The 16,546-nt window shown below is 45.2% G+C and overlaps 1 protein-coding gene across 1 annotated transcript in view; it reads right to left on the bottom strand.

Moving 5' to 3' along the window:
* igsf9bb (immunoglobulin superfamily, member 9Bb) overlaps positions 1 to 16,546 on the bottom strand; it is an 831,812-nt gene that overhangs the window by 308,310 nt on the left and 506,956 nt on the right. Inside the window, exon 4 of the mRNA XM_085967995.1 lies at positions 6,338 to 6,489. Coding sequence (XP_085824121.1) covers positions 6,338 to 6,489 — 152 coding nt within the window. The remainder of the gene's footprint in view (positions 1 to 6,337; positions 6,490 to 16,546) is intronic.

The following is a 16,546-nucleotide window of genomic DNA, read 5'->3' as shown; positions in this document are numbered from 1 at the left end:
TTCTGCAGGTCACTCTCGTGGCCACATCGCTCCATGCTCGCCGGTAATCTGCATGTTGAGCCCTCCTCCCATCCTCAGGGTAGAGAATATCACGCCTGCGGTCCACAGCGCCTACCAAAGCTTCAAGGGCCTCCTCGGTGAAGCGCTCTGCCCTCTGTCTCGCCCTCTCCATGTTTTGACAGGATGGAGCGCCTCAGGTAAGTTAGCGCCGAATTTAAGGCATGCCAGGAAGTGCTGGGTCTGGTGATCCTACTCGACCCGCCCCTTTAAGAGCTGGCTGGCGCCAGTGTGTCTCGGGGTCAGTGATTATTGAAAGCGCCTGCGCTGCGCCCCGCCGCCGCTAAATTGGGTTGCGCCCCCGGGATAGCGCCTTAAGAGCCTCGTGCACCGCCTGATTTAGCGCCGCAATCACCCTCAGGGGCGCAACGACCCAATATAGCGCCAGGTGGCGCTAAATCGCAACTGGCGCTAGGCTTTGCGCATCGCCAGATCTAGCGCCCCAAACGGGGGCTATACCCAATTTCTCCCCCTTACTCTTTTTAGGTAAAGTCCTCAGAGAATTTTTGGCGAAGTCTTGACAAAGTGTCCCAGAAAGTCTCCCCATGTGTTTCACAGCTTCAGCAGCAAGTGAACATGAAATGGTGAATATCCCTTTAAGCAGCGCTTGAAAGCCTCATCAACGCTGTGTTTACTCCCAAATAGCTGGTTACTGTTAGGAAAGGGCATTAGAACAAGCGCTAGCCACCAAAATGCCGTGCAGCCTCTTTAATGAGCGCTAGCAGGCATTTTAAATGGCAATCAGCTCCTTAGACAGCCTCCGGGCAGCCGTTCCTAGTGCAGGCTTCAACTCCTTTACCAAGATGGTGTCTTGCGCTAAACCGGTGTTTCAGCTCAAGACCCCATCTTGGCCACCTCGGAGGTGATTTAGCGCCTGAACGCGCTGCCGAAAATCGCCCCGCTAGTGCCTGATCATCTCTCTCAGAATCATCTCTATGCACCTCACATTCAATTGATTACTTTGAGGTGCAGTGTCTCAGGTAGGCAAAATAACAGTTCCTGATTTTGGTGTTTTTCCCACTTGTTTACAGAACAATTGCACTCCGTTCTCCTCAAAATGCAGGAATCATACAGAACAATGAAAAAGTACAACTGTGATTGGGCACGTTGTTTTAAAAGGAGTGATCGAAGAAACAGCAAAATTTGGAATTGACTGACGGGGAAGGAAGTGGGCGCAGTGGTGTAATATATCAAGCAGACTTTAACATTAGTACATTAACATACAGCAATTATACCAACTTTGCTTTGACATTCATGATTCTTCACTGCCATATCAAACGGCTTGCATGACTCCTTTGGCTCAAGATTAAGTCAACTGGCAGAAGTATGTATCTGCAGATCGTATATAAATCCTTAGCACCTTAATATGTTTAAAGGGGCATCATTACCAGTGAAAAGTTCTTAGGTAAGCTTTTTAAGTGACATGAATGAAGTTATCTATCTTGTCAAAAAATGGCATATAATTTCAAGCTATATCTTGGCCCGTAATTTCCGATCCCTACAGGTGTGTACGAGCTGTGTACACACCCGTGGGGACCTCACAAGTGCCGGTTTCAGGCTTGACAGATCGCACGCCTGCCCTAAAGAAGGGCCTCTGCGGGTGGAGAGTTCCGCTTTCTGCAGAACCTCCGCCTGCTGAAATCACTTACAAATTTTACGCCTGGTAAAAGCAGGCATAAGGCATAATTTAAAAATACTTTTAAAAAAGGTAAGCTTATTTTTAGCCCCGCAAAAAACTTTAATTATTTTGTTTCAAATATTTAATTTAATGTAATTTTAACTCATTTTAAAAACGTGATGGTTTCTAAAAATGTGTTTAATGTTTTGATGTCTTTTTTCAGTGATCTCCATACCTGTCAAAAGTATGAAGGGGGATTCCCTTTTCCCATTGGCTCGCCTGGCCCACGTGATCCCAGGGACGCTTGCAAACCACCTGCGCCCCTGGGATACCTGGGCCCTGCACATTTCGACTGTGGAGAGGCCCAGGATCGGAAATGGCTGGATCTCGGGAGCCCTCAGGTAAAGGCGTAGATTTTTTCCAGATTGGAGGCCTCCGCACACAGGAAGCCTCGGACCGTAAAATACGGGCCCATGTCTACTGCAGTAGAAGCTTGCGGAGCACTTAATGGCAAGCTAAGGCAACTGCAAACATTTCCCAGGAAGATGTACACTCTTCTTTAAATGGACTGTAGAAATCAAGAGACATGTTTACTCCGTATTGATGAGGTGCAGCAAAATCTGTGGATTGCTTCCCTTGAATCCTAGGCAGAAGTCCAGCCAACTAGGCTTACCTACTCATTATATGGTGTCCCCATTAAACAGGATAGCCCGGAGCTTCTGCTGGGTTGCGCTGGTAGTCGCCCAAAATTAGCGAAACCAGCTCAAAAGATCAAGGAATTTCAAGCGGAAATTACATCCAGCACAAATCGATTTTCCGCGATCTCTTGCGCTGGTTTAAAAAACATCGTGCTGGAAGCTGCCCCGCCCACAAAACTGGGCATGCCCCAGATCGAATTAATCACCATTGCAAGTTTCCACTGTTTGTGGGGCCTTTGAAAAGGTTCTTAAAGTTATGCATGGCCCAGAAATTCAGGTCGGGGGCTTCCCGCGGGTGCAAGCCCCCGACCTGCACTTACCTTGCACGCCGGCAGTTGAGCTGTAGGGCCCCGTGGAATTCCGATCCGGGGCCTGGTCCAGCTGCCGGCGCGCAGTACTTGCGTATCCCAGGGGCGCAGTTAGTTTGATGCGTCCCCTGGGATCACGTGGGCCATGGGCAGCCAATCGGAGCAGGGAATGCTCCATTCATAAGTCTTGACAGGAAGTGCTGTCAAGACTTATAAATACTACGGCCCCAAAATAGCAGTAAACCTTCAAATAAATTTTTAAAAAACATCACATTTTTTAAATAAACTATAAATTACATTAAATAACTATTTTAAACAATAATTTAAATTTTTGAAAAAAGATTTTTTATATTCTAACGGGGCTAAAAATAAACTTACCTTGCTTTAAAGCATTTAAAAATAATAAACCTGTGGAAAAAATGTTTTAATTTTAATTAATTGACCACTTACCTTGTAAAAATCAGGCCTTACGCCTGCTTTTTACATTTCTAAATTCTAAAGACTTACCCTCACGGAAAAACCTGTAAAAAAAACGTAAGTTCAAAGTGCACGCGCAGCCTCCCCCGCGCACGTGTTTGACCTCTGAAACCCTGCTTTCAGAGGAACGGAAGTGCCGGTTTCCCGTGCATGCGCAGTGCATGCAGGAAACCGGCACTTCCATCGGGCCTACGGGTGAGTACCTCGTGCGTACTCACCTGTGGAGACCCGAATTTCTGGGCCATGATTTTTTTTTTTTTAGGTGCAAGGGCATTAATAGGCACCTTTTAAAAGCTTTTAAATATTAATTTTTTTAAATTTACTAAGAAACTGACTACTGCCTCAACTCCATTTTCCCACCCTATCCCCAGATCCCTTGATTCCCTTAGTGTCCAAAAACCGATCTCTCTCAGCCTTGAATATACTCAACGACTGAGCCTCCACAGCCCTCTGGGGTAGAGAATTCCAAAGATTCACAACCCACTGAGTGAAGAAATTTCTCCTCATCTCAGTCCTAAATGGCCGACCCCTTATCCTGAGATTATGGGGGAGAAATTGGGTGAGTAGCGCCACCTGTTAGCGCCTAAAGAGGCAGGCAGTGGCTGTAGCGCCACTGGCTGCGCCTCCCACGATATTCAGGAGGGGCGCTAATGGTGGCGTTAGCCTGTTGCGCCGCGCCGCCACCGATGATGTCATCGGTGTGCACAGCGCCCCATTCGTGCCCCGTTCGCGATATTTGGTAGCAGTTCGCAGTTGCGCCGTTCGCTACCCGCGCCCGGTTCACGGGGCCTTACTGTGCCGGCAGCGGCGCAAGTTAAGGTGGAGGTGCGGGGCGGCCGCTTTTACGGCGGCCGCCTGCCAGCACCTCCGTCCCCGGCCTCTTAACTCCCCCCCCCCGCGGCATTGCCGGCTGTTTCCCGAGAGCCCGGCACTTCTCCTTGGTGCCGGGCTCATTTGCCGGCACTCGCGAGTGGGGATCGCGCTGTTGCAGGCACCTCCCCCTTAACAGTGGGAGGAAGGCCTGCAGTACCACAGCGTGCCGTGCCGCAGCATGTGGCGCTGCGGCACGTTGCGCTGCGATAATCAGGTTCAGCGCCCTAAGAGGGACGCGGAGCGCCTCGAGCCTCGCCCTGTGTCCCTCGAGGGGCACTGAAACTGAATTTCTGGCGATCGGTATTACTCCGATCGCTGCGCTAAATCCTGCGCTCAGGCGACTTTTGCGCCACTTTGGCGCCCCAACCCAATTTCTAGGCCAATGACTCCTGGTTCTAGACTCTCCAGCCAGGGAAAACAGCCTCTCAGCATCTACCTTGTCAAGCTCACTAAGAAGTTCATACGTTTCAGTGAAATCACTTCTCATTCTTCTAAACTCCAGAGAGTATAGGCCCATTCTACTCAATCTCTCCTTATGGGACAACCCTCTCATCCCAACCCTCTCATCCCAGTAATCAATCTGGTGAACCTTCGTTGCACCCCCTCTAAGGCAAGTATATCCTTCCTTAGGTAAGGAGACCAAAACTGTATACAGTACTCCAGGTGTGGTCTCACCAAAGCCCTATACAATTGCCGCAAGACTTCCTTACTTCTTTACTCCAATTCACTGCTAAATATCTGCTAGCTGAGTCCTGTATCTCTTTTCCCTTAAGTAGAATAAAACTCTTGAGAGGTGAAGTACAATGTCAGGCTAATCCCGAGTCACCCGACTCCGCATGCATATAAGGTATTACTGCAAGCCCTATAATTGCTTTATCTCAAGTGTTTTCTGCAATAGTACTACCTCCCATTAAATTTTTTTTTTAATTCTTAATTCTGAACTTAAAAAATATCGCTATGTTATGTAAAGCCTGGAGACTTAGGGCTGGAGTTTGCCAGACCTTTGGAGGCGGGACTGCTGGGAAAATGGCAGAATCTGGGGGCGGGTACCCATCCCGTCCCCAACCCGTCTCCGTGCCATCTTCCCAGGAGGCGGGTAGCCAACCCGCGCCGTGTCCCGTCTCCTGGAGGAGGGAAGGGGATTACAGCCACTTAACTGCCTGTTAACAGGTAGTTAACAGGCAGCTAAGAGGATTATCCTCATTTTTCCACCAGAGGCTCGGGCTTTCCGACGTCAGGAAATCCCGTCCGGGTCACCGAGGCGAGCAGTGGGTCTGCGGGGGTCGGAGGGGTCCAAAAGTACACTGTGGAGGTAAGTGATGGGTGCAAGTGTGGAGAGATAAGTATGTGATGTGAGTGGAAAGTGATAGAAAATGTTTACTTACCTTTGTTTCTTCCTGCAGGCTTCAACAGTTGGGGATACGGAGACTCTCGCATCTCACCGGCAGCGATGACAGATGGCTGCTGCATTCTCCGATGTAACAGCCATCTAAATTCTGCTCACAAAAGAGGTCTAATGAGTCTTGAATACAAGGACTCATCAAACAACAGAGAATGTCAGTGTTTGACAGCTTCACAGACCTGTCAAATTTTTGATGGATGAAACATCATATGCTGACGTTATCTGTAACCGGCTTCCCCTTAATTGATCTGCTAAGCCCGTTGGGCGGGCTTAACAAGGTCAATCAAGGGAAAATAGCGTGGGTTGGCCACAAGTCGATGGAGGCGGGACTAAAACCCGACAAGCAGCAGCCCGCCTCCAACGCGCCCCATTGGCAAAATCACCCCGTTAGTTAATGACGAGTCTGGAATTTGCATTCAGAATTTGTGTTGACAAACGTCTGCATGATACTGTTGAACTGATATAGGAAACTGAAGCCACAATGCATTGTGCAATAGCGGGTTAGGTTCTGGGATTACACCCATAGTTGACCACATGGTGAATTCCCAATCTCAGTTCATGGGAGGATTGTGTGGAGGCCAAAAGCTTACCTGCAGCTAAAATCCAACACTGTTTCGGCAAAAATAAGCAATGGGGAAGGAAATGACTTTGATTGATCTGTATGAGAATAGCAAAAGGAGATTCTGTTCTGGAACACATACACTGAATTGGATCCACTGCCGCTGATGAAATGAAGCAGCCCTGTAAATGAAGACGACTGAAATTAAAACAGCAAAAAGTAATTAGAGGCCAGGAAGGAAGTGGACAGTAAGTATATTTCTGTGATGGTGCTTACTTGCAGAGTTATCTCCTATAAAACATAAAATACAAGTGACGAGCAGTCAGATTCTTTTTGGTGCTTTACCGTGTATTTCCGATTGTTCTCAAGCAGTATGTTCTCCCGCAGCCAGCTAACGACAGGTTTTGGGTTTCCAAATGCTGTGCAGGTGAGGGTGATGCTGCTTCCTTCCTTGGCTTCCACATAGGGTGGAGGAGTTTCCGTGAATGTAGGGGGAGCTGAAGAGAAAAACAAAGAAATCCGTTTAAAGTACTCTTAACATCAAGACCCCGCAGCTCTGAACACTTACAAATACCAGTCTGCAATTTTTCACTGATTACATCGGCTCACGTACAGGGATCCATAGAGGGATCATGGCTCCTTTGATAATATCGGTTTAATTTCTACTCCAGTACAACTCATTGCTAATGGGAGACATGAGTTGAGGCCAGGAGCTTCCCTACAGCTTAAATCCAACATAGTTTGGCCAAAAAAAGGGGAGACTATGATTGATCTGTATGAGAATAGCAAAGGGGATGTTTGTGACGGGTAAACAACGGGATTGGTAGGGGCTGTAATTTGAGGTTAATCTCAGACAATATACTTAATTAAAAGGCCTTATATATATTTCCAGTTACAGGGTTTGGTGGAGCCAATCATTTCAGCTGCTGAACATTGGAGCAGATGCACTGGGGTGATGTTCATCGTACAGATGGCCTCAGAGAATGTTTGCTTGTGAATGTTGATGTGTGTGATTTGTTTCTTACATATGCCACGCTATATCAAGAACAAAGTTATTCTGTCACCCATCACTTGCAAAATGCAGTGCACAGAATCTGAATAAAATTTCCGATGTATACTGCACTATGCAGTGAGTTCAAAGCTGTAATCTAAGACCATGGTTGAGATAAATATTCTGATGTGTACAAACTTCTCTCAACCCCCTTGATTAGATCATGCCTCTATAATACTCATTTTTATTATTCTACATGGAGACTGTAAACATGAGATGGGAAGGTTGGGATGGTTGAAGAATCGGGTTTAGCGCAATTTACTTCATCAAAGCCTTTCTTATTGCAAGTTATGGGTTGTAAATAAATGCTAAATCCCACAAAATACGTAAGAAACACTGTATTGGAAATTCCAGTATGTAATCTATAATTAATTAGAGTATCAAGTGAATCTTCCCCTTTTTTCCTAATATGCATGCACTGGTAAGTTGAGCTATAACATTCATGTCAAGGATTTTATATATACGGTGCCTTAATTACTTCACCTTGGGACTGTCCCGCACACTCCAGTCCAAATGATATTGATTGTTAACCAAAGCAAATCAATCAACCGCAGGGTCACAGTGTAGTACTGAATGAAATGCAACTTCATTCTTGCCAGAGGCTTCAAAGACTGAGGTGGACATAGAGATGTATTACTAACACTACTTTATTAAACTGGAATTACAAGGGTACGGTCAATGTCATCAAAGGTTAAGTAAAGTCAAGTTGATTATAGTAAAGGTAGGTTGCTTCTTAATGGAACTTGACAGGACATAATTCATCATAAGTGCAACAATAATTCCATTGTAACTTCCTAGTATCTCAGCAACAGCTGGTTTTTCCACAGTAACACTAATAACAGGGTTACATTCAGTGACTAAGATTACAGTCCTGGTGAGTTTACGTTCAAAGTCTTGATTCAGTGCATCACTCCAGGTGACGGAAGTATAAAATGATACAGCCGCCTGCTAAGGCGCTGGATAGTGCTGCACATTTCTGAGATGTTCTGGGGTGACCTCGAAGATGTGTCTGCAGTGAGTTGTCAGCATCTTCTGTCTTCAGCTGCCTTCCTTATTCCTACTAGCTAATCGGTCATACACTGTGTTTCCCTGTTGACTGCTATATTATACTTTCCTTAGTGCTTGAAAAGTTGTGCTATTAGCACTTTACATTCATAAACTCACTCTCAACTTCATGAAATCTCAACTGAGAGCCTTTGTCTAACCTTCCCTATATCTTTGTCCTTTAGCCAGTAGGTGAACAGCATCTGACCTTAGACGACAATATAGAGAATTCCACTTCAATTGACCTAACCAATCAAAGACCAAAGATTCCTTTTTAAAGTGTCACTCAAGTACACAAACATGTCTTAGAATGGTGCAACTGTCAGGAGATTCAGCAAGATAGCATGTTATCAGTAAAGCAATGCTCTCAGCCATAAGACTGTAATTTTGTCAGAAAATGTAAAATCATGTGAAGGAATTAGTTTAGCTCTTCAGCATACATAATAATTACCACGGCACTATTCTTGTTATTTCTATTTGCTTAGCTTAATGCAGCTATATTTCACCAAGTTGATTTTTTTCCTTTTCACATTTCTTGACATATCTCAAAGCACTTCACTCAACAAATTACTTTTGGATTGTAATGACTGCTATTATGTAAACAAATGTGGTAGCCATTTTGCGCACAGCAATATCCAACAACATCTCTCATTTATATAGCGCCTTTAACGTAATAAAATGTCCCAAGGCACTTCCCAGGAGCGTTATCAAACAACATCTGACACAAACCACATAAGGAGATATCAGGACAGATGAACAAAAGCTTGGTCAAAGAACGTAAGAACATAAGAAATAGGAGCAGGATTGGCCATTTGACCTCTCGAGCCCGCTCCGCCATTCAATAAGATCAGGGCTGATCTTCTACCTCATCTCCACTTTCCTGCACTATCCCCATATCCCTTGATTCCCTTAATATTCAAAAATCTATCGATCTCTGTCTTGAATATACTCAACGACTGAGCCTCCACAGCCCTCTTGGGTAGAGAATTCCAAAGATTCTCCACCCTCAGTGAAGAAATTTCTCCTCACCTCAGTCCTAAATGACCGAGGTAGATTTTAAGGAGCACCTTAAAGGAGAGAAGAGTAGAGAGGAGGAGAGGTTAGGGAGGGAATTCCAGAACTTAGTGCCTAAGCAGCTGGAGGCATGGCCACCAATGATGGAGTGATTAAAATTGAAGATGCAAAAGAGGTCAGAATTGGAGGAGTGCCAATATCTCGGGGGGTTGTGGGGCTGGAGAAGGTTACAGGTGTAGGGAGGGGGCGAGGCCATAGAGGGATTTGAAAACAAGAATGAGAATTTTTAAATCGAGACGTGGCCAGACTGGGAGCCAATGTAGGTCAGTGAGCACAGGAGTGATGGGTGAACGGGACTTGGTGTGAGTTAGGACACGGGGCAGTGAGCACAGCAGTGATGGGTGAACGGGACTTGGTGCGAGTTACGATACGGGCAGCAGAGTTTTGGATGAACTCAAGTTTACGGAGGGTGCAAGGTGGGAGGCCGGCCAGGAGGCCATTGCAACAGTCAAGTCTAGAGGTAACAAAGGCATGGGTGAGGGTTTCTACAGCAGATTAGCTGAGGCAGGGATGGTGATGGACGATGTTAAGGAGGTGGAAGTAGGCGATCTTGGTGATTGAGAGGATATGGGGTTGGAAGCTCAGTTCAGGGTCAAACAGCAGTGAGGCAAAGTCACCACACATAAATTTAGCAAAACTTGCTGAGTATTTCCAGTATTTTCTATTGATATGTTAAATTTCCAGCAGTCTTTTTATGTATAAAATTCTAGGCACTTACTTTGCACTTGAGATTTATTTTGATCATATACTCTCTTTGGATTCTAATTAATCTGAAGTCTGTTCCATCATTTGAGATATCATTCTACTAACTGTCTGTGGATATGTCTCTTGGTTTTTCGCAATCTATATTATTAGTCTTGTAACCACTGGAAAGTCCAAAGCAATCTCTTGAGTTCTGCAATGGTCTAGCTTTAAATCCCACAACTACTTGGGTCTTGATATTAGGCAGCATACACTTAATACATTCAAATGTAATACTTTCTTCAGTTACCTAAATGCGGGCGTCAACCCATCTATCCATCTATATATGTAAAAAGCAGTTGGTTTGTCTGTCTGTTTGTCTGTCCGGCTATACAATCGACGTGATGATTGACCAATCCTACAGTTCAGTCACCTGATGGTTCACCAATCGCTGCGTCACCGGGGGCGGGCCTAATCCTGCAGCCTCCCGAAACTTCCCCACCATTTTTTTCATCCCCACAGCGACAGCACCAAAAAGAAACCCCCACATTGCGGCTCCGGATCCCGCTCCCGCCGGAGCGGCAGGTAAGTTGGGCTCACTCGGGCCGGGCCTGGCAACCGCTCGGCCCGACACACACAGCGGTCGGGGGATCATCAGCGGCCGCGCGCGGCACCCGGCCGCACCGGGAACTCAGCTGGGGTCACTCTCAGCCCGAGACCCCGGCCGGGCCTAAAGCGCTAGGCCGTGCACGTCCGCCGCGGCCGCGCTCAATTTTCCAAGCCCTTCCCTGGGTACCAAAACAGGGGAAGGAAGGGAGGGAGGGAGAGGAGAGGGGGAGAGGGAGAGAGAGGGAGGGACAGAGAGAGGGGACAGACAGGGGCACGGAGAGAGAGGGGGGGTGAGAGAGAGAGGAGACAGAGAGAGGGGCAGGGAGAGAGAGGGGCAGGGAGAGAGAGGGGGGGCAGACAGAGAGAGGAGACAGAGAGAGGGGCAGGGAGAGAGAGGGGCAGGGAGAGAGAGGGGGGGCAGGGAGAGAGAGGGGGGCAGGGAGAGAGAGGGGGGGAAATGGGCTAATCTTTCTGTTAATAATGGCAAAGGAATTTCATATGAGCCTTTAAGTGTTTGTATGTTAATATGTTTAAAATCATTTATCAAAAAATAACATTTTTTTGAGGTTCGTGCAATGAAGGGACTTATGAATAAAATTGCAATTCAGTACATTTATATTTATTAGAATTCTGTACATTGTATAATTATTTGGGAATTCCATTGCATATCATTAGGGGATTCCCTTCGTAAATGGTTGCAATGGAATCCTCCTTTGTCATTGGAGGACGTGATCTCAGGGACGCTTCTGAACCGCCTGGCCCTTTACGCTTCCATACACCTGGAGGCCCGAGACCGCAACTCTCCGCAGCCTGGAGGTAAATTCGTAAATGTTTCGCGGGTTGGAGGCGTCCTCCGGAGGTACGTCTCCGACCGCAATTTCTCGGCCTAAGATATTATTATCTAGGATTGGGATTAGCATACATTCTTATAATATTCCTACTTGTTTTATAACCTTAAATGTACAATTTTTAAATGCAACATGATGTACTTTGGAAAATGAGGCAATTATGAACCACTGTTCCAGCCAACGTATAGAATGTGTGTTTTTTTTAAATCACATAATCTTGATACAAGTAAAAGCGTGTGAAAATTAAACTTGCAGGTGGAAGTTCATATCTCATCATCAGTAACTCTTAAAATAAATTGTTCTACAGAAAATAATTGATATTCTTGGCACAGAGTCTGAACTTGTGAAAATTAATTAGCAGCGCTGCCTGCTCTTCCACTGTAAGTAAAATAAAAGTCTAAAGCCACCACAATCAAACTGAAGTTCACGATTTAAATCTCTATGCTGTCATTTGCAATGCCAACATTGCTCTTTAAGAATCTTAAGAGAAAAACCTGCACTTTTCTCCCTTTCAGAATAGTAACTTAAATGGAATGAGGTTCAAATGATGAAATCAGTCATTATGAATTAATGAATAAAATCAAAGGGATTTATAAAAAAGAAAGTGACCTTACATAAAAACTCCAAGTACAACTAAATGACCTTTCCTGAAGAGTGTCGATTGAAGAGAATCTCCACCAACAATTTGATGTTCAAGAGTTCGCTGTTCCTGCAAAGGATTATGGGATGTCTAAAGCCAATGTGGGCAGAAACAATCCTTTACACCAATCTCACCAGCAATAAACCATCACAAGCCAGTTTCATCAAACTATTATCATTGTTTATATGGGTCTATCAGAATACCCTACATGTCCAAACTCAGTTTTCTGTTTCTTTTTCATCCATTTGCTACAGAAAATCAGCTGCTAAAGAGATGTTTCCTTTGCAACCACACTATCATCAATGAATGTGAGACCCAATCCAACAAATTAAAATAGTTCCTGCACTTGCAGCCATGACATATTGGCCCAGATTTTGAGGTGGTAATCACGGTGAAACTGTCAGCATTTGCCATCATTACCCCTCTGAAACTGACCGTAACTTCAGGATTCTGCGCATTCGCTGATAAACACGGAAATCCTGAACTGGCGGTTAGTCATTCCCTGCTCCGCCACAGGCTGTGCTGTGGAACTCCCCACAAATCTGTGAAATCACCTGAACTGATGAAAACTTCCCCTTTTTTGCTCTAATATCACCGTTAAATACCCCATAAAAAGTTAAGCCTTGTTGAAATATGTGTAAATGGGGTTTTAACGGTGTACTGACTGCTGAACAACCATTCTGGCTCTGAAAAACTAATTTTATGTTTGTGGAATGTCAAGTTTCTCCATTATGATAAAAATTATTAGCTACTTAAAATACAAAAAATATATTTCTTTGAAGTTTGTTTAAGATATTTCAGCATCTTCCTTAATCCCATGTGTATGTCCCAGTCTTTATCTCGATCTCTGTAAAAATTTAAAAAAGTGAATGATAATCAGTGCTTTTTATTTCCTGGTTTGCAGCCAGTGAGAATTCTTCAATGTGTTTGATTGCTTAGTCAGCTTGATGACATCACTGCTAATTAACGCTGGGGATCTCCATTTGACAGCGCTACAATTAAATTAAGGTCAAGAAAGCTAAATTTTTCACCACAGAGATCGTTGGATCTTTGTAGGCAGCTTTCTTTGAGGTCAGCGACGATCTCCATGGCTTCACTGCTGACAACAAATTCCAGGCCATAATGATGATGTCTTTTATGACATAACTATGCTCCACAGAAATCAACTCACTTTCTGACTATTTTTCAACCTTTCCAACAGACATAAAAGTAATTTGATTTATTTTAGTTTGTACCATAACAGGATGCAAACATCACTGGCCACTAACTTTATTACTTGTGTGTTTTTCCATACGTACACCTATTGGATATTGACTGTAGCCAGTGGACTCCCTTGTGTGCCTTGAATTTATACAATGAGTGAAGACATTTGTTGGGAAGATGGTTTCTAGTTTCTCATCACTTGTGAATGAGTTTTTTGGAGAATAATTGATTGGATAGATAAAAGGGATTGCAGTACATGTAGTAGATGTAGATTTTTAGAAGGCACTGACAAGAGACTTATTAGAAAAATTTAGGTATGATGGTATAAGAAGAAATGCAGCAGTGTGCCTAGAAAGTTGGTTAATGGATAGGAAACAAAGAATTAATGTAGTTGGGTGCTCCTTGGATTGGATAAGGGCTGGACTTGGAATACCCCAGGGACCACTGCTGGTTCTCAGCATATATAGATGATTTTGACTTGAGGATAAACTCAAAATTTACTGATGATACAAAAGTTGGGGTGAGAGTAACTGCCCTTGACATCAAGGCAGCATTTGATCGAGTGTGGCATCAAGGAGCCATAGTAAAACTGAAGTCAATGGGAATCAGGGGAAAACTCTCCAGTGGCTGGAGTCATACCTAGTACAAAGGAAGATGATTGTGGTGGTTGAAGGTCAATCATCACAGCCCCAGGACATCGCTGCAGAAGTTCCTCAGGGCAGTGTCCTAGGCCCAACCATCTTCAGCTGCTTCATCAATGACCTTCCCTCCAACATAAGGTCAGAAATGGGGAAGTTGGCTAATGACTGCACAGATTTCAGTGCCATTCACAGCTCCTCAGATAATGAAGCAGTACATATCCGCATGCAACAAGCCCTGAAAGACGTTCAGGCTTAGGCTGATAAGTGGCAGGTAACATTCACGCCACAGAAGTGCCAGAGACTAACCACTGCCCCTTGACCATCGCCGAATCTCCCACCATCAACATCCTGGGGGGGTCACCATTGACTAGAAACTTAACTGGACCAGCCACATAAATACTGTGGCAACAAGAGCAGGCCAGAGGCAAGGTATTCTGCGGCGGGTGTCTCACCTCCTGACTCCCCAAAGCCTTTCCACCATCTACAAGGCACAAATAAGGAGTGTGATGGAATACTCTCCACTTGCCTGGATGAGTGCAGCTCCAACAACACTCAAGAAGCGCAACACCATCCAGGACAAAGCAGCCCACTTGATTTTATGTTTAAACATTCACTCCCTCCACCACCGGCGTACCGTGGCTGCAGTGTGTACCATCTACAAGATGCACTGCAGCAACTCGCCAAGGCTTCTTCGGCAGCACCTCCCAAACCCGCGACCTCTTCCACCTAGAAGGACAAGGACAGCAGGTGCATGGGAACACCACCACCTCCAAGTTATCCTCCAAGTCACACACCATCCTGACTTAGAAGTATATCGGCGATCCTTCATCGTCGCTGGGTCAAAATCCTGGAACTCCCTCCCTAACAGCACTGTGGGAGTACCTTCATCACACGGACTGCAGCGGTTCAAGAAGGCGGCTCACCACCACCACCTCGAGGGCAATTAGGGATGGATAATAAATGCTGGCCTTGCCAGCGATGCCCACATCCCATAAACGAATTTTTTAAAAAGTTCAAGGTTTGGCAGACAGTGAGGAGACTAAAAGACTTCAGGAAGACACAGACAGATTATCAGAATAGGCAGAAGGTACCAGATGTAATTTAATTTGGACAAGTATGAGGTAATGCATTTTGGGAGGGAAAAAACAAGGATTGACGCTGCAGGGTGTGCATGAAGAAAGAGACTCAGGGGTTCAAATACATAATTCCCCAAAAGTATGAGTGCAGGTAGATAAGCAATAAAAAAAGCAAATGGATTTTTGAGTTTTATGAATAGGGGCTGAGAGTATAACAGTAAAAAAGTAATTTATAATTTTGTACAAATGTTGGCTAGGCCACAGTTCCAGTGCTTTTTTAATGTTTTGGACACCCAGTTAAAAAAAGGGCATTAAAGCCATAGGCCTAGAGATTGCATCGAGCAGCACCAAAAAAAACAATGTCGGGTTTTGATAGACTGAATGGTGAAAGACTATTTCCTCCACTTGAAAATCAGCGACAGGGGGTTTTCAGTTTAAAGTTGTCACTAAGCAAGAGAGGAGAGAGGTTAGGAGAAATTATTTTATGCAGGGAGCTGTTGGAATTCTTTGCCACAGGAAGTAGTTGAGGCAGAGAAAAGTGCATCTTTTAAGAGAAAATTGGATAAATATTTAAAGCAGAGGAAGATACAGGCCTATGGGGAGAAAGTGAGGCAGTGGGATTGATTTTGGCTTGCTCTAACAAAGAGCTGGCACAGGCATGATGGGCAAAGGGCCCTCTCCTCTGTGCTGTAATTTCTATGGGGGGAATTTTCCGGGGGGTCAGCGGGCGCAATCAGTGGTGGGTCAGATGGGAAACTGTTTTTTTTTTTTTACATTGAGTCACGGCCCCGTTGTCAACCCGCCGCCACGCGCCTTTACCAAATGTCGGGTCTGTCAGCGCTGAGCAGACCAGACAGGCAGCAGGGGGGAGGGGGGAGGCAGTTCAAGTTATTATGACTTTGTTAACAGAGGATTAACAACAATTTTGAGCTCACCTTTAGAATTTACCAGCTCACCAATGGGGTCCACGCTGCTCAGGGATCACGTCTGTTAAGCTGGGCGGGAGTTGAATGGCCATGGAATCATCTCATTACTTGACAGCTTGAAATGTGCTATAAAAGCTCCCAACTCACAGCTGTTCACTTTCCAAGCTCAGAAGCTGTTGCTTACTGGATTTGGAAGACAGATTGAGCTTTATGCAGGTTGCAGGTGTTTGGAGTAAACTCTCTATCTAGTGTCACCTCATTGGAACAATCTCTCTCACTATTGGCAGAGCGCTTCTGTCATCTCAAGTTCATCTGCCATCTATTCCAGCAACATGGGTATAGTTTATACTATCTCACCTTGGTCCTCAGAATATGACCACAATCAGCCCCAACACCAGCATTACCAGGCACACCAGCAGCACTAACAACCATACCAACCTGCTCTGCAATCAACTGATGCTGCACAGGAGAGAGGGCATCCGCACCCGACCATATTGCTGTCCGGGACGCTAGGGATGGCCTCACCATGGCCAGATTTACTTCACTTGACGCTGCACACCCTGGCTGCCACATGATGTGCCAGGTTGGCACCACTCCACAGCAACACCATAAAGCATTCCTACAATGCCCAAGCCATTCCTTTCACACTCATCACCATTGCGGGGGGTACCATTATGTCTCACCATTCACTGCAACTCACTAAGCCACTTCCAAAGGTGCACACAAATCTGTCCAAGAACATAAAGTGTTGAAAATAAAGA

This window comes from Somniosus microcephalus, chromosome 26, assembly GCF_052327205.1.
Source record: "Somniosus microcephalus isolate GS21.2 chromosome 26, FLI_Smic_1.0, whole genome shotgun sequence".
In the NCBI taxonomy this organism is placed as follows: domain Eukaryota; kingdom Metazoa; phylum Chordata; class Chondrichthyes; order Squaliformes; family Somniosidae; genus Somniosus; species Somniosus microcephalus.
The sequence above is the reverse complement of the archived record's forward strand: the minus strand, read 5'-3'. Positions and strand labels throughout refer to the sequence as shown.